The 22,067-nt window shown below is 32.8% G+C and overlaps 1 protein-coding gene and 1 long non-coding RNA gene across 2 annotated transcripts; one reads left to right on the forward strand and one right to left on the reverse strand.

Moving 5' to 3' along the window:
* Window positions 1-9,654: 9,654 nt before the first annotated feature.
* Window positions 9,655-11,410, forward strand: LOC148764178 (uncharacterized). The gene is made up of 3 exons (XR_016024451.1): window positions 9,655-9,738; window positions 10,390-10,469; window positions 11,341-11,410. It is a non-coding gene; the product is annotated as an uncharacterized LOC148764178 (long non-coding RNA).
* Window positions 11,411-19,646: 8,236 nt separating this feature from the next.
* LOC18609171 (major allergen Pru ar 1-like) lies at window positions 19,647-20,499 on the reverse strand. The gene is made up of 2 exons (XM_018115179.2): window positions 20,264-20,499; window positions 19,647-20,151 (listed from the first exon to the last, which is right to left on the reverse strand). Exons 1-2 carry the CDS (start codon window positions 20,445-20,447, stop codon window positions 19,856-19,858), a joined length of 480 nt encoding a protein of 159 aa, XP_017970668.2. The 5' UTR covers window positions 20,448-20,499; the 3' UTR covers window positions 19,647-19,855.
* Between the last annotated feature and the right edge of the window lie 1,568 nt (window positions 20,500-22,067).

A 22,067-nucleotide genomic window follows, 5' to 3' on the forward strand; every position in this document is an offset into this window, starting at 1 on the left:
GTATTGTCAAACCCTGTTCTATAAAATAATTACGACGTCATATACATGTTCAATAGAATGTTTGCATGTTTAGGAAGTTCGAGGAATCGTTAAAAGACGATATTGCCCCTAATGGTACCATTAAGTCGATTAAGCCTCGAACTAGTTCAAATAGGAATTTTGAGGTGAAATTAAGAGTTTCACAGCTCAGGGATGACTCAAAATGGTAATTCGGAGTTCGAGGATCAATTTGGAGTCAAACCAAAATTTTCACTATCTATGGGCAAAATGGTCATTTGCTACTTGGGGACAAAATCAAAATTTTGAGAAAAGATTTTTTTTTGGCCCCATTTAACTTATTGGAGTATGATATGAGTATTGGAGTATAATTTGAGGGTTTGGCAGTGAAAAAGTTTAAGTCCAGTGATTTTTGGAGTGTATGGGCAAAATAGTAATTTTTCCACCCACGAACAAAATTTGAGATTTTGAGAGAATTTAGATCAAATTTGACAAATTGGAGAATGGTATGAGTATAAGGGATGAAAAATATGTCTATGGGCAATTTTTCAGTTTTTGGGGTAAAAATGTAATTTTTGACTTTTACGGGGGCAAAAGTGTAAATTTCAAAAATTACTCCACCAAGACTTTGGATAAGTCTGAGAATTTTATCTAAGCTATGGATATGTGGGACAAGTGTATGGTGAAAATTTGGAAATAAATGGATGGCTAGAATTTAATGAATTAATAAAACAAAAAAAATGAATAAAATAATATTATATTATTTTAGCTTTTAAAAATGTAAAAATTCCAGAATTCTCATCCTCTTCAGCTGTCCAAACCAGGAGAGAAAAAGGGGGAAAAGAAATAAGAACCCTAGCTGAAAAAATTTGGGGAAAATCAAGAGAAATCAAGAAATCAAGCATTAAAAAGGTAAATTTCATTGATTTTCCTTGTGATTTTCACTACCCATGCATTTTTTTCTCATTTTCATGCAAAATTAGAAAGTGGGTATGGACACCCATGCTGGCCAAACCTCCATGGATGAGTTTTGAACTTGAGTTTTGGTTGATTTTAATTGAATTAAGTGATTTTAGTTAGGTTATATTGAAATATAGCAAAAATAAGATAGAGAAATAATTTTCTCCCATTGAAACCCATTATGCCAAATTTTCTAGGGGAATATTGGCTGCTGATCTTGATGTTTATTTGAGGAATTATGATGAATTATGAGCCTAGACAAATAATGGGAATTTTCGGAGCAAAAATATGAATTTTTACCCACTAGGGGTATTTTCGTAATTTGCTATCAGGATTGATAATTTCCACCACACTGAGGGACATTAAGTCAATTTGGGTGCAATTGAGGTATAAAAATTGAAAAAAATTAATTTGGAGTTTAAACGGACACGTATATCGATTTATCGGGTAAAAGACCGAAATAGGCTAACATCGCGTTTATGCAAAATTTAGACATTTTGCACTTCATATCATGCATTAGTAGTATAAATTAGTTTATTTTGGTTTAGTACCAAAGTAGTAAACCTCTTAATTGTGCAATTTGTCAAGGTGGCGAATCCTATAGCAAGGGCAAAGAAATCGCACCCGAGGAGTAATAATTGGAGTACCCGAATTTAGTTTTCGGAAACTGTGAGTAAACTTATTATCGTCTTAATTATCTAAAGTAGTTTTATACAATTGTGTGATTTTATGGAAAATGGGTTTAAATGGTAAATTTCTATGTTTTAAGAGAAATTATGATTTTATAAAATGATTTTATAAATTTTTTGGAAAATTGAATGCTGGTTTTAAAAATAGAGTAATTGGAGACTGTCTGCTTGTGTTGTAAATTTATGGTTTTAAATTGAATGGCTAAACTGATTTTGGTGTTAGAATTATTTGTACTATGTATTTAGCCTTAAGAGACTAGGTTGCGATAAATTGCCATGTCATGCAGAAAAAGATTTTATAAATCAGGTGGTAGATAAAAGATTAGCTACTGCAGTGGTGGGGGGTTCCGTGGGCCAACCTATTAGAAGGGCACGGTAAACTCCTTTATATTCTCACCTCGGTCGTAGAGGCGCGTAGGGTATCTCCTGAGATGGGCTTTTTGAGTGCACTTCACGTGGACCACTGTGTGAAAGTGAGACTCAGCCAACGTCAAGGAACGGCTATGTTTCAAAATAAAAATATGATTTATACGAAATATGAATTTTTAATAGCCTTGGCGGACTCGGTTGGATACCCCTGGTCCAGGTGTCACCGAGTATAGGATTTGGCATGAGCCAAGTTTTGAGTAATTCACGAGCCATATTGATTATTTGGTTGAAATGAATATTCGTGATGTGAAAAATTTGCTAAAGTTAATTATTTTTTAATTGTCTCCATTTACTCGTATTTAGATAGTTTAGATGATGTTTGTTTACTCACTGGGATTTTATAATCTCACCACCCTCAATTCCCCACATTTCAGGTTCGGGATAGCCGGTAGATAGCTGATTGCATCAGGACTTCAGTTAGCCTTGCATTGTCAAAATTATAGATTCACATACTCGCATCTTATTGGTTAGTTGGGGGCCCACGTGTCATTGTAAAAGTAATTTTATACTTTAGTTATTTGATTTAAAATATGTATGAACATATTTAGCTTTTACACCATGTTTTTGGCGGGTTTCGATATTTTCGAAAAAAAATGACAAAAATGCCCCTGTGAGCTAAAAAATAATATTTTATTGTTTTGATTCGGAAATGACTTATGATTTCTTGAAATGCAAGATTTAATAACTGTCGCTCACCGGAGAGATGCGGAAGTTGATGCTAAGCCTTGCGGGGTTCCAATCGGCATTCGGGGTAATGAGTGCCTATCTAGACGTCGCGGCGGTTGTCACTGGCCCGATGGGAGTTCCGAGTCGTGACAACAGTAGTCTGACACTTTCACCAGGTTGTGGGAGAAATGTAATGGAACAACCAGAAAAGAATAAGGAGAAAGTAACAGTGGTAAGTAAACCCTGTAAGAGGGTGAACGTTGTACGACATTTTTCTCCTGGTTGTGGAAGAAATGCTGCACCGATAAGTGATGAGGAACGTAGGAGAATGCAACAAGCCTGGATTGAAGAACAAAGGAGAAAATCTCAGGAGGAAGAGGATCCATTGATGTGCCCGGATCAAGACAATGAGGAACCTAAAGATGTTTAATACTTTAGTTGAAGTTGTATTATCATAAATCTAGGCAAGTGTCGTTTAAGGGAAAATGTGGTAGTTACCTGTATAAAGGAGTTAGGAGTGGCTTTTATTTGTATGACTCGAACAAAATGTAAAATAGCTATTTAAATAATTAGATATGTATGGGAATCTTTTAGTATAATAGAGATAAATTGGTAATATAATTATTGAGGAAGGTTATAGAAGGAACCAATAAGGTTATAAATGACATTCGAAATGGGTAACGTGGTTAAGTTGATGATTGTAATTTAAGCATGAAGGGGATTACTCAGTGATGCCATGACACTATGAGGCAATAGTTGGGCCAAATATAACCCAATGAAGTTAAATTATGAAATATTGGGAATATAAAATTTTGATTCAGTAAGGATTGCGAGAATAAAGTGAGGAGAAAGCTGGGCTGTTTTCGTAGTTAATTATACCGAAAGTCAATAAGATTATTGGAGTATAAGACAAAGAAGATAATTGGATATGGATGACAATAAATTTGAGGAAAGTTGTAGATAGTAAGCAACTTATGTGTGGAGTGGTATATGTATCATGAATTTATTACACTATATGGAAAGGATGTTTTGAGGTGAAATTTTATGAATGTTGATAAAAGTCAAAAGATGACATGAGATGAAAGCATTAATCTGGCTTAGTGTGTAGGACAAGAAAATAAAAGGTACCTATACTTATGGAACTCATGATATATATCAAGAAGGGAAACCACTGGTTGAGAATGATTGATGTGGTGACTTTGAATGCAGACAAATAGCTTTGATGAGAAAATTTCTAATAGCTACAGTACTTTAGCATTGACTGTTCAACGTTATACTGCTCCGAATACCCGCACCTATGATACATGAGTAAGATGGGAGTGACACGATAATGAGCTTATAAATTGAATTTTAGTTATTGGTCATTGTATTTTGTTATCTGGGAGTCTTAAATATTCTGGAGAATGTTTACCCAAATGAATTGAAAAACCTCTTTATTGCCGTGTATATGGGCATATAAATAAAGAAAAATTGAAAGATTCTTGAGATAACTATATTGAGATGAGATACCAAGTAATGAAAGTGTGAAGAAAGAATTACGAGACTGGTATAGAAAATCAGTTTATATAAAAAATCATTACGAGAATTTGTAATATCTGTTTTGATTCAGTAAAATGACAAGGGTTAGTAACAACATGAGGCTAATTGTGTGGCACCCTAGAAACCTATGAAGATGAGTTAGGGATTGAATGGATGAGTACGTATTTATATATCTTTAAGAGTAAGTGTTTTAGGAATACATAAACATCTTTGAGAAGAGATTCTAAACATACACAGCAACTATGAAACGTAAAATTTTTAAAACTTGCTGAGAAGCCTAATAGCTAAATCACAAGTTAAGGGATCACATGCTGTGAGACATAAGTTTAAGATAGATATTCCCAAGGAAATACTTAAGAGAAGTTTTACTCTGGATCTCGTTAAAGCAAGCACTAAGTTATGTGATTATAAAAAGGAAGTTGTAAGCTGAGAGTGATATTAGTATTAATATTGAAAAATACTTAAGGAGAATCTAGTTTTAAGTTTTACAATTTCAAGTACAATTTATAAATTGGTTAAGGAAGAATGATGTTATGTTCATATGAAGGAGTGGAACAAAGGATGATAGAAGTTGACCCTGAAAATGAAGTCAGATAATGAAACTTTCCTAATATATTATGGAAATTGGAACTTAAGTGACAAATCAATATCGTAATGCAAGAAAGATACAAGGTAATATAGAGGCATGAAAGATGATTAAGGACAAAAGGATGACTCTTAGGAATTGTGGTATTGCATGAGATGCAATGATCAAGATAAGATAAATCTTTAAGGCATCAATAGGATTATAAAGCATACACGCATAATAGTTTATAATTCAATGGAGATGACATTGTGATGAATGATATATAGTATAAGGAAACTCAAACATATGGTTGGAAATGATATGAATGATATGAAGTTATACACAAGTATAATAAGAAGGTTGACATGCACTATAAGAATTATTATATTGAAACTAGGATTGGGATACGGATGAATGAAGGAGGAATGTAGTCCAAGGCATGTGAACACATGGATTCCTATATATAAAGAGAGATGTTGACATTTGAAAATGCATGTATATATGTATATATGAAATTGATAATTTTACTAACTAAAGTGAAAAATTGTTCTTAGTAATTGAGAGATTTTGAAATAATTCTAGAGGAGGTCAGTGAGCTAAAGTGTTAACGGACATGCAATGAACGATTAAAGTTATGAGTGACTTTGAAGATAAACCTTAGATTGTGTAAGTTCTTAATGGAACTCTATTAAAGGAAGGGTATGGACCAGTATAAGATGAATGAATTAAGGTTGAGAAATTTGGTACGGAGCAAATTAATAAAATGATGAATAGGTATACATAAGTAAGTATGATATGTGATCAAAATCGATATAATTGAGATGAAGTTATGGTTCAAATTTAATAATGGTGATAAAGGCATGCTTAGTGTCTCGATATAAGAGATCATGGTTGTGAAACGTATTACTGATCCGGTTCCAAAGGATGATAATTGCCATAAATAAAGCATTTAATTGAACTGAAGGTGAACGAGGTAAATAAATTGAATGTCCCCATAGAAGAAACAAGGAGTACGATCATACAAGGAGATTGATAACGCAACATCGACGGGAATTCAAGAACGAATTCTATTTAAGTGGGGGAGATTGAAATACCCCATACTTTGATATGGTGATAAATAAAGTTGATCGAATGCAAATTGAGGTCAATTAAAATGTTTAAAAGTGATAAAAGACGAAAGGAGTAGTTTAGGATAAAATATTTCGCAAGTGAGAAAATAACAATAAAATAATAATAATTTTATCGGAGGAGAATTTGTGAGATAAAAGGCGATTTGGAAGTTAAGTGAGGCATAATAAGGTATTTTGGGTACCAAGGAGACAAGATAAAATTTTTAGAATAAAATAATATTTTATTAATGAAATAATATTAAAATATTAATATTTAGCCTGATGTCGAAATCAGTCATGAAGAAGGATCATATGGTTGATCCAAGTGGGGGAGAAGATGATAAGCCCGACTCTATAAAAATATTTGTCATGACATACATGTGATGGATAGCATGTTTGCATGCTAAGAGAGTCTCGAAAAATTTACAAAAGTCGGTATTGTACCTAGACGTACAACAAAGTTGATTTAAGCCTCGAACTAGATCAAATAGAGAATTCATGATAAAATTAAGAATTTTAAAGTCCCAGAATGGTTTAATATGGTGATTCGGAGTTCGATGATCAATTTGGAGTCAAACCGAAATTTTTGCTATCCAAGGGTAAAATGGTCATTTGCCACTTGGGGATAAAATGGGAATTTTAGAAAAGATTCTTTTGCCCCATTTGACTTATTGGAGTATAATTTGCCTTATTGGAGTAAAATTTGAGATTTAGAAGTGAAAAATTTTAATTTCGGTATAATTTGGAGTATAGGGGTAAAATGATCATTTTACCGCCCCAGGGGCAAAATTGTAATTTTCCACCACCAGGATATTTTTCCAGCACATGGTCTTCCATTATCCTCATTTTGACCATTGACTAATTGTGTGGTGGAGATAAAAAGGATTAAAATTTTAAAATTTTTAAAATAGACCAATAAAAAAATGCCATGTGTCATACCTTTATTATTTTATTGTTTCTTTATAAAAAGGCATAAAATCAGCCCATTTTCTTCATATGGCCAGCCAAGCAAGGAAGAGAGTGAAAGAGAGGAAGAACAAAGGGAAAAACAAGAAAACCTAGGTGGAAATTCAAAGAAAAAGTGAAGAAATTAAGGAAACAAGCTAGGTAAGTTAGAATTTCTTTAGTTCTCCTTGATACCTAGCTTACCCATGCTTTTGTTCTTGATTTTCATGGTTGAATATTGAGTTATTATGATGAATTCAATTCTGAAAAATGGGTTAGGAGAGAGAAAGTTGTTAGATTAATTTGATTTTAAGTTATGCTAGTGTTTTAAGTTAGTTTAGTATATTTAGAAACAAAACAACAAGAAAAGAATTTATTTTCTCCCAAAACCATTAATGGCCGAATTTACCATGTGTTGAGTGAGGATGAATTTGATTTTCATTCTAGGAGAATTGGTTAAGAAATGATGAATTATGAGCCTAGAAAAATAATGGGAATTTTCGGAGCAAAAATACAAATTTTTACCCACTATGGGTATTTTCGTAATTTTTTACCGAGACTGATAAATTGAATCTCATTCACAGTCACTAAGGTAATTTAAGTATAATTGGAGTGTAGAAAGTTAGAAAAATTGATTCGGAGTTAAATTAGAGATAATAGGCCGAATTAGGTCAGCACCACATTTAAGTGATAGTCAGATAAGCTGTATATCATATCATGCATATATACCGAGCCTGAATTGATTTTATAATGGTCAAGCATTGATGTGATGAATTATGTATTGTATATTGTGGATAGGTGGTGAGCAAAGTACACTGGTAATAGTACAAAAATTATGCTTGGAGACTAGGATTAGGAGTACATCGACTCCTAGAACAGTGAGTAAACTTATTATCGTCTTAATTATCTAGAGTAGTTTTATAAAATTGTGTGATTTTATGGAAAATGGGTTTAAATGGTAAGTTGCTATGTTTTAAGAGAAATTGTGATTTTATAAAATGATTTTATAAATTTTCTGAAAAATTGAATACTGGCTTTGAAATAGAGTAATTGGAGACTGTCTGCTTGTGTTGCAAATTTATGGTTTTGAATTGAATGGCTTATGACAATAAATGAGCATGAATGGCTAAACTAATTTTGGTGTTAGAATTATTTATACTGTGTATTCAGCCTTGATAGGCTAGGTTGCGATAAATTGTCATGTCATGCTAGAATGAATTTTATTGATTGGTGGATTATATATTAATTATTCACTGTAGAGGGGGTTCCGTGGACCAGCCTATTAGAGGGGCATGATAAACTCCAATATATTCTTACCCCAAACGGAGAGGCGCGTAGGGTATCTCCTGGGGTAAAGCTTAGGGTTCACTTCACGCTAAACCACCACGTGAAGGGGAACTCAGCCAACGCCAAGGAACGACTGTATTTTCTCAAACTAAAAATATATTTTAAGTGTATACGAAATTTTAACAGCCTTGGCGGACTCGGTTGGATGCCCTGCGCAAGGTATCACCGAGAATGAGTTTTGGCACGAGCCAAAGTTTTAAGAAATTCATAAGCCAAGTTGATTTCTCGATTTTTATGGATTGATTTTATTTGGTTGAAATGAGTTGAAAGGTAATGAAATTACAGTATGATGACTTATTTTAATTGTCTCCATTTACTCGACTTTAGATAGCTTAGATGGTATCTGTTTACTCACTGAGATTTTATAATCTCACCACCCTCATTTCCTCACATTTCAGGCTCGGAGAATTCCATAGTTAGCTGACTTTGACAAGGACCTTCATTTGGACTCGAATCGGTAAAAGTTGTAGGTTTCCAACTTCCGATGCATTTTGGTTAGATGTGGGCCCACGTGTCACTGTAAAAGAAATTTTATGCTTTGGTTATTTGTTTTATAGTATATATGAATATAATTAACTTTTACGCTATAAGAATTATATACCAATAGCTTTATGAAAATTATTTTACAAGAAAATAGTTATTTTATTGAATATTTTTATTATATTCAAATGGTCAAATTTTCATTTCAAATGAACGTTTTAGATACTTAATTTGTTTTTAAATCATTAAATATATTGTCAAACCCTGCTTTGTAAAATAATTATAATATCATTCACATGCTCGATAGAATGTTTGTATATTTAGGAAGTTCGAGAAATCGTTAAAAGACGATATTGCCTCTAATGGTATCATTAAGTCGATTAAGCCTCGAACTAGTTCAAATAGGAATTTTAAGGTGAAATTAAGAGTTTCACAGTTCAGGGATGACTCAAAATGGTAATTAGGAGTTCGAGGATCAATTCGGAGTCAAATTGAAATTTTCACTATATAAGGGTAAAATTGTAATTTTTCCATCTGCGGATAAAATTTGAGATTTTGAGAGAATTTAGATCACATTTGACAAATTGGGGAATGATATGAGTATAAGGGATAAAAAATATGTCTATGGACAATTTTTCAGTTTTTGGGGCAAAAATGTAATTTTTGATTTTTACGGGGGCAAAAGTGTAAATATCAAAAATTACTTCACCAAAACTTTGGAAAAATCTGGAAATTTCACTTAAGACTTGGATAAGTCAAAGGGAATGCATGGTGGAAAAAGTAGGACAAATGGATGGCTAGAAAAAAAATGAATTAATAAAATATTTAAAATATGAATAAAATAATATTATTTCATTAAACAATAAAAAAAGCATAAAAAAATCAGCCCACCCATTCTTCTTCTTCAACATTCGGCCAAGCAGGAAACAAGAGAGAGAAAGGAGAAAATAAAACCCTAGCTAAGAAATTTAAAGGGAAAATAGGTGGAAATTCAAAAATCAAGTGAAAAAAGGTAACATTTCTTAAATTTGTCTTGTGCTTTACCTTTCCCATGCATTTTTCATCATTTTTCATGGTTGAATCATGTGATTTGAGGATGATTTGAATTCTGGTCATATGGGTTTAGAGAGAGAAAGTTGTTAGATAAATTTGATTTTGAGCTATGTTAGTGTTTAGTGTTAGTTTAGCATATTTAGAAACAAAACAACAAGAAAAGAATTTATTTTCCTCCATTACCATTATTGGCTGAATTTTCTAGGGGAATATTGGCTGATGATCTTGATGTTTATTTGAGGAATTATGATGAATAATGATGAATTATGAGTCTAGAAAAATAATGGAAATTTTTGGAGCAAAAATATGAATTTTTACCCATTAGGGGTATTTTCGTAATTTGCTATCAGGACTGATAATTTGCACCACACCGAGGGACATTAAGTCAATTTGGGTGCAATTGAGGTATAGAAACTGAAAAAAATTAATTTGAGATTAAATTGGACGCGTTAGTAATTTAATCGGGTAATAGACCGAATTAGGTCAGCACCGCATTTAAGCGGTAGTCGGATAAGTTGCATGTCATATCATGCATATATACCGAGCCTGAATTGATTTTATAATGGTCAAGCATTGATGTGGTGAATTATGTATTGTACATTGTGGATAGGTGGTGAGCAAATTACACTGGTAAAAGTACCAAAATTATGCTTGAAGACTGGGATTAGGAGTACATCGACTCCTAGAACTGTGAGTGGACAATTTATCGTCTTAAATATCTAGAGTTATTATACTTGTTTGATGCTTTTATTGAATGGTGAATTTAAATTATAAAATATTATATTTTTCAATTAAAATGTTTTTTAATAAAAAAATGAGATTTTTACTGGTTTTGAAAACTAATATTGTTTGGGGAAAATTGAGTATATGGAGACTGTGTTGAAATTTATGATTTTATATGTTATTGAAATTGTGGCTTATGACACTATGGTAGCATGATGGCTAAATTTTTTAGGTTGGCATGAAATATATGAATTGTTTTGGATTGGTCTCGATAGACTGGATTATATTTTATTCGCCACATTATGTTACTGGAATTTTTATTGGTCTGGTGGTATATTAAACGGTCACTGCAGTGGTGGGGGTTTCCGTGGACTGCCTATGAGAGGGGCACGGTAACTCAATTATATACTTACCTTCAGGGGGAGATGTTGGGTGAAGTATCTCCTGAGGTATGATTTGAGTGCACCTCACGTTCGGGCCACCACGTGAGAGTGAGACTCAGCCAACGCCAAGGAACGGCTGTGTGTCAGATGTGAAAACATGTTTATGGGTATGGGTCATTGAACAGCCTTGGCGGTCTCAGTGGGATACCTTGACGAAGGTACCCGCGAGAATGATATTGGCAGGGGCCAAGTTTAAAAAAAAAATTCATAAGTCGGGGAAATTTTGATGAAAAGAAATTATTTGGTATAGATTGAAACGAATTTTGTGTTATGAACATTATTGAGATATAACGTTTTTATATTGTCTCCATCTACTCGGCTTTAGATGCTTTTGATGGTAATTGTTTACTCACTGGGATTATTTAATCTCACCCCTCTTCCTATCCATTTTTCAGGCTCAGGACAGTTTGTTGATAGTTGATTAAGACGAGAATTAATCTCGAAGTTGCATCATAGGAAGTAAGGCTTCGTAGCTCCACACTTTCTTGGTTAGTTAGGGGCCCACGTGTCACTGTAAATGAAATTTCATACTTTAATTATCTTTATTACTATATAACTAAATTTATTTTACTTTTACGCTACAAAAGTTATTTTAGGAAGACTTTGAAAATATTGTGTTTTAAGAAAATAGAATATTTTATTTAATGTTTTTATTATATTCAAATAGCTATAATTTTACTTTAAATGAATGTTGTAGACTTCAAAATTTAATTTAAATCATGAAATATGTGTTTCCACTTACATATTACATTTTTCGGATTTCAAAATTTTAAAAAAAAAAAATTGACGAAAATGCCCCTGTGAGCTAGAAAATAATATTTTATTGTTTTGAGTTGGAACCAACTTATGTTTTCTTGAAATGCGAGATTTATCTAATTGTCGCTCACCGGAGAGATGCGGAAGTTGATGCTAAGCCTTGCGGGGTTTCGATCGGCATTCGGGGTAATGAGTGCTTATCGGGACGTCGCGGCGGTTGTCACTGGCTCGATGGGAGTTCCGGATCGTGACATATATATTTTCTGCTTACCTACTACTTTTTTAGCAAGTTTTGAGATTTTGAAAAAAAAATAAAAAAAATGAAATGACAAAAATGCCCTTGTGAGCCAGAAAACAAAAATGTTATGTTCTGATTTTGAAATGATTTGTAATCCTTCGAATTTTGATATTTGATAACTATTGCTCACCAGGGAAGTGCGAAAGCTGATACGAGAGCCTTACGAGGTTTCAATCGACATTTGGGGTGAAGAATATTTGTCGAGGCCTCGCGGCGATTGTCACGGGCTCGATGGGGAGTTTCAGGTCGTGACAATGATTTTGGCAGGAGCCAAAATTTTAAGATACTCATAAGCCATGTTGAATATTTAAATGAAATGAATATTTATGTTATGAAATACATATTGAGATTAAATATTTTAATTGTCTCATTTTACTCGACTTTAGATATTTCAGATGATGTCTGTTTACTCACTGGGATTATAAAATCTCACTACTCTCATTTCCACCCATTTCAGGTTCATATTAGGCTGTAGATAGCTGAGTTCATTGAGGACTACCCTTAGATTTGCATTCCTTCAAATTGTAGGTTTACAGTCCTCTTTACTTTTGGTTATTCGGGGGCTCACTGGTCATTATAAATTAAATTAAATACTCTGGTTTACTGTATTACAATATGTATGAATTTACTTTGCTTTTACGCTACACAAATTATCTACGTATAACTCTGAAAATATTGTTTAATAAGAAAATAGAATATTTTACTTAATATTTATTTTATTTTCTTATTATATCCAAATAAGCATAATTTCATTTTAAACGAATGTTTTAGACATCTAAATTTATTTTTGATTTTGAAATATGTGTTCTGCACTTATATACTACATTATTGGCTGGTTTCGAAATTTTAAAAAAAATGACCAAAATACCCCTATGAAACGAAAATTAATATTTTATTTGTTTTAAGTTGGAAACAGCTTAAAATCTTTTAGAACACAATATTTGACAATGGTTGCTCACAAGGGAAATGAGAAACTGATATTAAAGCCTTGCGGGGTTTCGGGTTGACATTCCGAGTAATGAGTGTCTATCGAGACACCGTGGCAGTTATCACGGGCTCGAGAGGAGTACTGGATCGTGACAAACTGTTTACAGACTGTTCTGAACCTGAAATGGGTGAAAAAAATGAGGTGAGTTTTTATAAACCCAATGAGTAAGCAAAGTTCATCTATAACATCTAAAGCCGAGTAAATTGAGACAATTAAAACATCTCTTCATAATATGATTCATAACATTAAAACTCATTTCAACCATATAAAACAATTACATTTCATCAAAAATAATCAGTAAGGCTTATGACTCTTTTAAAACTTGGCTCGTGCCAAAACTCGTACTCGATGACACCTTACATCGGGCATCCAACCGAGTCCGCCAAGGCTGTTAAATTAACATATACACATAAAACATGTTTTTACATTTAAAAACATAGTCGTTCCTTAGCGTTGGCTGAGTTTCACCCTCACGTGATGGTTCGGCGTGAAGTGAACTCTAAACTACCTTAGAAGATACCCTCCGCGCCTTTCATACTAAGGTAAAATATAACGGGGTTTACCGTGCCCCTCTAATAGGCTGGTCCACGGAAACTCACCCACTACAGTAAGCTAATCACTTACCCCACCAAATCAATAAAAATTTCAGCAGCATGACATGGCTAATATGATATTACCCAGCCTATCAAGGTAAAACAAAACAATTCATATATTCCACACAAACACAAATCCAGCCATTCATGCCATCACATTGTCATAAGCCATCAATTCAAACCATATATCAAACACGAGTATATAGTCTCCACTTACTCAATTTTCAAAACCAGTATTCGATTTCAAAACAAGTTATAAATCTCATTTCGTTTAACCAACACTTCAATTTTAAAACATAATAATTTACAATTTAAACTCACTATTCTTTAAAACATAAAAACAAGTAGAAACAACTATAAATAGTTAAGATGAAAGTCTATTACTCACTAAAACGGGAGTACTCCTACTCTTAGTCTTCGGGTACGATATCCTTACCCTTACTAAAGGGCTCACCACCTATACATAATACATAACAAGTAATTCAATATATTTGTGCCAAACTATTATAAAACCATTTCAGGGTCTTTATGAATGCATGAAATTGAATGAGAAGTGTTCGAATAATTACTTAAAGATGGTGTTCTATGTAGGTTCAATTGTTGTTGGAATGAAATGGTATTCGACCTAATTCGCACTACACATTGTTTAATTAGCCAAAACATCCAATTCAACTCCAAATAGATTCATTGCACTTTCGGTACTCCAATAAGTTCGTATACCTCAGTAGAAATCAATTCTAAGTTCATTTACAATAATTTTCTCATTATCATTCAAGTCGTTTACTAAAGGAGCTATACTTTTCGATAACCGTTTTCAATATCCGACATCACGAGTCATCAAAGACAAGCTAGATAACATGAAATATGACAAAATTCATCTTCAAAATATTCCTTATAGAATTCGGCCAATTAGGGTTTGATGAAGAACATGTTATTTTCTTACTTGTTTTTCATACCGAATATCACAAAACACTAAAAACACCTAGATAGCCTAAAATCTATCAAAAACCATCATCAAAACCTTCCCCCCTTGATTCGGCGAGCATGCTTCCATCATGAAAACTTGAGTTTCAACCATAGAAAATGAAAAAAAAAAAGCATGGGTAAGGTAGATCTTAAAATAAATCGCGAAATCTTACCTTCGATTGCTTCGTTTTTCTGAAATCCAATGAATTTCTCTTGAATTTTTCCTCCTTAGGGTTTTTCTATTCTTTCCCCCTTTATTCTTTGGCTTGGACGGCAATGAGAGAGTGAATGGGAGAGTTTATGTTGGTTTATAAAGGAAATTATAAAAAAATTAAAACTTGACACGTGTCGCCATTTGATTGGTCCATGGTTAAAACTTAACAATTAAGCATTCTCTTACCACCACATATAATCCCATAATTATCCAAAGTATAAAATGATAATAGATGAAATTCATGGGCTTGACAAGTGTCATGGTGGTGTAAAATTTCAAAAATTTCAATTACGTCCTCGTGGACACGTGAAATGATCGTTTTGCCCTTATGCTCAGAATTGAAATTTTTCACTCCTCCAATTCAAATTATGTTCCAACTAGTCAAACTTGGTCAAAAATCTCAACCAACATTCCAATTTTTGGCCTCGGGTGGCAAAATGACCATTTTACCCCTACGTTATAAAAATTCTCGATTGGACTCTAAATCAATCTTCGAACTCCAAATCACCATATTAAGACATTCTAAGGTTCAATAACTCTCAAATACATCCTAAAATCTCTATTTGGACTAGTTCGAGGCTTTAATCAACTTAATTGTACCACTAAGTACGATATCGACTTTTAACAATTTTTCGAGGCTTCCAAGTATGCAGACATGCTATCAAGTACATGAATGACATAGCAAGTATATTATAGAGATGGGCTTGACACACAAGATTCACCTTCTAATCAGAAGGTTGAAATATTGCATCACGAGCATGTGTTTCACATTTTATTTGCATCTAAGTCATGAATTGTTCTATTGATAAAGACTCCATATAATGCAGAACCTTTTTTCTATAATTATTCCAAGATTGATGCAGTTTAGAAAGAATTGCACCTATTTGTAGCACATCAGGAACCTTAACCTCAAAGTCTTTTAGTTTTGAAACTAAAACTTGTAAATTATATAATTGATCAATGATAGGCAAATTGTCACTTATTTTAAACTAAAAATATTTTAAGAACAAAAATTTGTCAATATCTCATTTTTTGTTCTTGTAAGTAGTCTCCAAGGCTACCAAATTTCTTTTGGAGTCTTCAGATTGGAGTAAAGATCATATAAACAACCTATCAAAGTATTTAGGATATGCCCACGGCATATCAATTCATTAGCTTCACACTTTTCCTCTCCGCCTTTTGTGCATCAAAGTCTTCGTTAGTTGGTTCTAGAAATGCAGTAAGACTCGAATCTAAAACATAATAAACCTTCAAGACTATGAACAAAAACACCATCTTATCTCTTTAGTAAGTGAAATTGGTTCCATTAAATCGATCAAGTTTGATGAATTCTTGATTCATAATTTGAAATCTTGAATTTGGATTAGACTCTATTGAGAACAACTCTTAAAAATTGTTAGAAAACAAAATAAGAAAAATAGGAGAAAAGAAGCTTGAGGCGTGCTTTAACACACTTTCTTTTAAGAGTTGTTGCATACTACGGGGATTTGTAGACAAAGACTCTCCAAGATACAATAGGCCTATTGCAAAATGCTTTGAATGAATGAAATCTGGTTGAATATGCGTTCTTTTTATAGACACTGAAAGGTTGTACCTAATTTGTTTCAACAGACATGTCTTGTTAAGTTTTAAGAGATGTGTTTGTTGAAAATACTGAATAATTAATCAACATATTTCAACATATGTGTTTGAAAATACTTGTCTTTATTTAAGAGTCATGTTTTAATCTAAATAGACAATTAATTTAAATAGTCACTTTAATTTAATAATCACATCTAAATAAGACTTCTTTATATTACAAACAATCTAACACACCAATGGAGCTAAACTAGGAGTTTGGAAATGTTCAAATCAAGGAAGATAAACAGAGAGAGGAAAGAGGAGGATTAACTAAGTGTTTGATGCGTAAGAAGAAGTGAGAACTAAGATGATATTTATAGACTAAGCTTTGAAGCTTAAAAATGTAATTTCTTCAATTTTTAATTAGAAAAAATATCCCATTTTGACAAGGAAACAATTACTACCTTTTAAAGAATTTGCACTAGTCAAAGAAAGCACCCTGCATGAGAAGAATAATTATCATAGTAATTCTCCAATTGATCATTTTAAATGTGGTACCGACCTGATTTGCTACATACTTGCTTGATAATTATTGGAAAATGATTATATGTATGCAGAAAGAAATTCATAGTAAGGAACTTCAGATTTGATTAATTACTTGGATAATTAATTAAAAGCTTTACAAGTACTACTAGTACTTTTTCTGCACACAGAATGAACAAATAAACAATCAAATTTTTACCACATCTATAATATTAATCTATTTAAATGTCTAGAAGGAAGAAAGGAATGATCATGAAACAATTCCATTTTACCATTTCATTATAAATGGTGCCCATGGGGCCTTTTGGCATCAAAACAAGCTGCAGAATTTCAATATAATTAAGACAAAGAAAGATGGTAACTTGGTTTACTAGTTCATTATCATAAGTGAGAAAAGAAACACCTAAAGAAAAGACTTAGACTATCTAAAGATGATTTGCTTCAGTTACTGTTTTGTTATATGGTAACTCTATTATATAGAGTTATTTTGACACATTTTGGGAGCTTAAGTAGCTAAACTTTTGAGATTTTATGTTCAGATTTTAGCATTTTAGGAGTTTTTTTAGTTTAAGTTTGATTACATGTTAAGTATGTAATTTAAGTTATTTGAGTTTAATTTATATTTTTTTGTTTTAAATTACATTAAGAGTAGTATTGCTTATTTCTCTTATTACTTTTGTAGGAAATTTGATGAAAATCCATGCAAGTATGTTGATGACTTCATCCGTATATATTTCAGTATTTTGACCATATCGCTTTCTACAAAACTCCAAATAAAATGATTCTTGAACCACTAGAATTAAAGAGAAAGGGTTACAACTTTTATGTTTACCACTTTGCCTAGCTCTGATCGGATCATGATCCAAATATTTGTCTAATTCAGAGCACTGCAGCAGTATGCATGGACTGACATGATCGGGTATTTTGAGCATATCTTTCAACTCAGAAGTCTAATTAACGTGATTCTTGAGCCATTAGAAATTTAAGAGACAGAGATACAAATTTTTTTTTTTTTGTTTACTAATGTTGCTAGTTTGGACCAGATCATGGTGAAAATCATGTTTGAAGTTGATAAACCGTCACAACACTAGGAAAACAAGGCTGCAGCGCTAGTGAAAAAAAGTGCACTATGCATTTTCCAAGAGCCCAGTGCCGCAGCGCTGAAAGAGTAGCACTGCGGTGCTTCCAAGGAAAAAAATTCAGCATCCCAGCTCCAAGAAATCAAGGCCGCAGCATTGGACAATTTTTCAAAAATAAAAATTTGATGGGATTTTGAAAATTAAGTCACTTGGAGCCTATTTAAGGGACCTTTTTTAGAGGTTTTAAAGAGAAGGCAACAAGCAACTATTCTGGAGATTTGGAGCCAAGAACAAAGTAAGAAAACAAGAGAATTTGAGAAAGAATTGAGATTGCAAAACTTCAACACTTAGTTTCTTTCTCTACTTTTGTGTTTTTCTTATTGTCTTTGACTTAGATTCATAGCTAAATTTCTTTGGATGTTGTTTTTATTTGATATTATAAGCTAAACTATTTTCCCAAGATTGTGGTGGATTTCAACATGTGGTTTGAATATTAGTTTCTCTTTTATTTATCATGAATGAGTGTAGTTTTGTTTATTTAAATATGTTCTTAATGCTTTTGATTGTCTAGCTAACAATTAACTGATTTGTGAATCTAATTGAGACTCGACAAAAAGATTTTAGATTGGACTAAGGTTTGAATAATGTATGTTCATGTCACTTAGGTTATCTGATTCGCGATTTGGGTAGACATACGTCAATTGCCATACATAGCCACATTAGGATGCTTACTTAATGAACTTAATTTAATTGATTCCTATAGACATATAGTGAACTAATTAAATTAAGTATTTGCACAAGTAACTCAATAGAGACTTGTCCATAACTTTGGATTCTAGGCTAGTAAAACTACCCAAAAAGGATAAATAACATGAAAAGCTGGTATCAGATAAAATGTTGAATGAACCCATAATGCTAGGTCTTTAACATATTGCTTTTCTCAACTTATTTACTTTGTTAGTTTATTTAGTGATGATTTTTAATTGTTCTTAATTAGTTTTTCTTTAATTTTCAGATTACTTAAATAAGATTAATTTATTTTATAATTTTTGTACTTACGAAAACTTTAAAAACAAATCTTCGTAGGAACGATAGTCTAATTCATCACTATATTACTTGTTCGATACATGTACTTGAATGTGCAAATTCGATAACACTATATTTCAAGAATGAGGTAAAATATGTGAATTTACAAGTCTAACTTCCTCAAGGTCTTGGAGACTTAAACTAGTGCAAGTAAAATGCTGGTTGCATTACTAATCCAAATGTTTTTTTGTTTAGCAATTGCACTCCATTGATTCTAGTTCCAGCTGGATATAACTTTACAAATTTACCTAGGCCTGATGAACAGAACATGAAACTTTTATTAGCTAACAAAAGGCAGAGTTGCCCATGATAGAACAGACCAAAAATAACTTTAAAACAAATGGATATCCATTTTGTACTAGCATGGGCAGACGAGAAAGACTTTCCTGAAGTGATAATATTGCAATTTTTCAGTCGGCATCAGAATTTGCCAGGATGTAAGCTTAAACAGGTTGCGTTAAGGAATTTGTGTCAGAAATATACAGTTTCACATTGCTTCTGCAACTTGACTTTGTTATGTTCAATAATTTGTAAATCTTGAAAGGTGAAGATAATGCACTCATCATTCACATAAGATAGCTTGACCACACAACAATTATTAGTAAATTTTGACCATGATCCTTTATTTAGTGTTGCAGTTGACATTTACAGTTCAAGCTTCCCGTATTTCAGGACAAACTATGAACTCTTATTAGCAATCTGAAGGTCACATGGACCAACAACTGGAAAAACTAGAAAGTAACCAAAAAAGTAAAGAAAAGGCAACTCTCTCACTCAAGCACATTTGTATGATCATTGAAGTGGATGCTATCTCAATATTGGGACTTTCAGTAGGCATCAGGATTTGCCAGGAGGTAGGCTTCAACAGCCTTGAACATTCCCAAGGCCTTTTCTTTGCCTGCCTTGATTCCCTCTTCCTTGAGCTCGAAGTCACCAATGGTGTAATACTTACTAGTAGTCTTACATACGGATCCCCCAGCCGGTGAGGGTTCTAACTTGGTCTCGTAAGTGACTTTCTCAAGCATGTTCATCAAAGCATCTCCTTCGTTCACACTGTAACTATACACAAAATTTTCCTTGTCTAGTGCTTCTACCTTCTGCTTCATGTAATTGAATTGGCTTCCTGCGTGTGGAAAGGCAAAATATAGAGTATCGTTATTAGAGACAAATGAAACACTTCTAACTTCAAATTCAATATGTTATTTTAGGCATTGGTTGGATATATATTAAATAACCTTCGCCAAAAGTAACTTTCTTGATGCTCCCAGGCTCACCATTGCCTTCAATGTACTCAACACTCTTAAAAGCGTGAGGAACAATCTTGGGAATGAGCTTGTCGCCATCAAGGATACAAGCCTTAAACATCTTGGCCGGTGGGATTGTCGTAACAACCTCAGATTCGTAAGTGAAAACACCCATGATTACTAGTGATCTGGGAAATGATCAAAGGAAGAGTGAAAAGAGAATTGATTGATTTTTGAGGCGTGGAGATGTGAACCTGAAGCTTTAGTATTTATAGACTGAGCATGAAGAATAGCTTTTCTGAATGTGGCGGGGTGAAATTCTAGGTCATTTGTTTATATTTTATCTAATGGTTCCAGTTTGACAACGTAATCAATTTTGAATTGAAAATTTGTAATCTAGTCCCCAAAGCACCGTCCATTTGATGCTGGTTTGTGTACTGAGCTTACATATTCTTCGATATGCAACAGACAAGCCTCCTATAAAGAACAAATTTATGGATCTTGAAAGCAGCCGATATCACAAGAAGAATAAAAGGAAAGAACTCTAATATTTTAAGCCAAGAGGAGCTTGAATTCTAGTCCTTGGACTACTAGGAACTTGTTGGTACTTGAGAGTTGTGGTTCTTATCTCATAAGGATGTTTATATGGTAATTGTAATAATTAACTGATGAAAGTTTTTGAAGTTTGATTTGCAGCTTTACGGGTGAACCAAAGGCCCCGCTTCCAGGTTCTTAATTTATGTGATTTTTCAACATACAAAACTTATCGCAGCTTTTCAGCATATTTCTCTCCTCTCACCGCTGACGGATGTGTAATATTCTTGTCTTACCAAATTCTTATTTTTGTTTGCTTCCATTTGTCAGAAATCCTCCGGTGATAGGCTTTAAATGTATTTTTTTAATTAAAAATGCATAATTTGGTGCTTTTTGGAAGAATAACTTGCAGTATTTTAAAACCCCAGGGTTAAAGATCCTAAATTTTGTTGCTTCTCAGAACCCTCCACCTTGGTACGTAGAGAGTCAGACCAGCACTTTTATACTTTAAACAAATCAATAGATTCAATTAAATGGTAAGTAAATATTCTCTAAAAGCAATAAAGTTGTCTTTGCTTTATCTTATGTTGTCATCAATTTTTAATTATAATTGCGATTGATTGATAAATTGAAGTGATGGTAGAAATTAAACCAAATTAAATTGTTAAAAAAATAGATAAAATCATAATTAAATTAGAGCTAACTACGTGTTATTCCTGAAAATTTTGAGTACATATAAAAATGAATGTAATCCAAACCACTGCAAAAGGAATCAAGAAGATTTGACTTCATCTCGGTCAAGCTTTTCTTATTCTTTTGTTGATCAAATAGGAGAGTAACTCGTGCATTCTTGTCAAGGTGAACTCTGTTGAATCGAATCACTCATGTCAAGTTGGAATTACGCTTAATTGGTTAGATCTTTAACTCTGTTGCTCTTTGTTTATTCATAAATTTCTCTAATATGAGATTCCAAAAATATAACATCGTTCCAATTCTCATCAATTTCTCTTTTATTAATTTCTACATCCATTCAGTTACATTTTGGAGTGAACAATCATAGGGCTTGCATTTTGTTAGGACGAGGGTTATAGATTTAAAATAAAGTTGAATAAGTTGGTATTTTTTTTTTCTTCTTATCAAAGTCGAATAGATTCATATTCATGATTGCAAACCCAAAATTTCCATATAGGGTGCTGCACAAACTTTGATTTAATGCAATTTAATATCTAATATGCTTCCTATGGCTGAATGTATAATATTC

The sequence above is a fragment of the Theobroma cacao genome, chromosome 2 (assembly GCF_053813885.1).
Source record: "Theobroma cacao isolate CCN51 chromosome 2, ASM5381388v1, whole genome shotgun sequence".
NCBI classification, from domain to species: domain Eukaryota; kingdom Viridiplantae; phylum Streptophyta; class Magnoliopsida; order Malvales; family Malvaceae; genus Theobroma; species Theobroma cacao.

Coding starts and splice junctions, on each gene's coding strand:
- LOC18609171 (XM_018115179.2), bottom strand. CDS start 20,447: ATGGGTGTTTTCACTTACGAATCTGAGGTTGTTACGACAATCCCACCG. Junction 20,152..20,263: donor GAAAGTTACTTTTGGCGAAG/GTTATTTAATAT, acceptor TTCCACACGCAG/GAAGCCAATTCAATTACATG.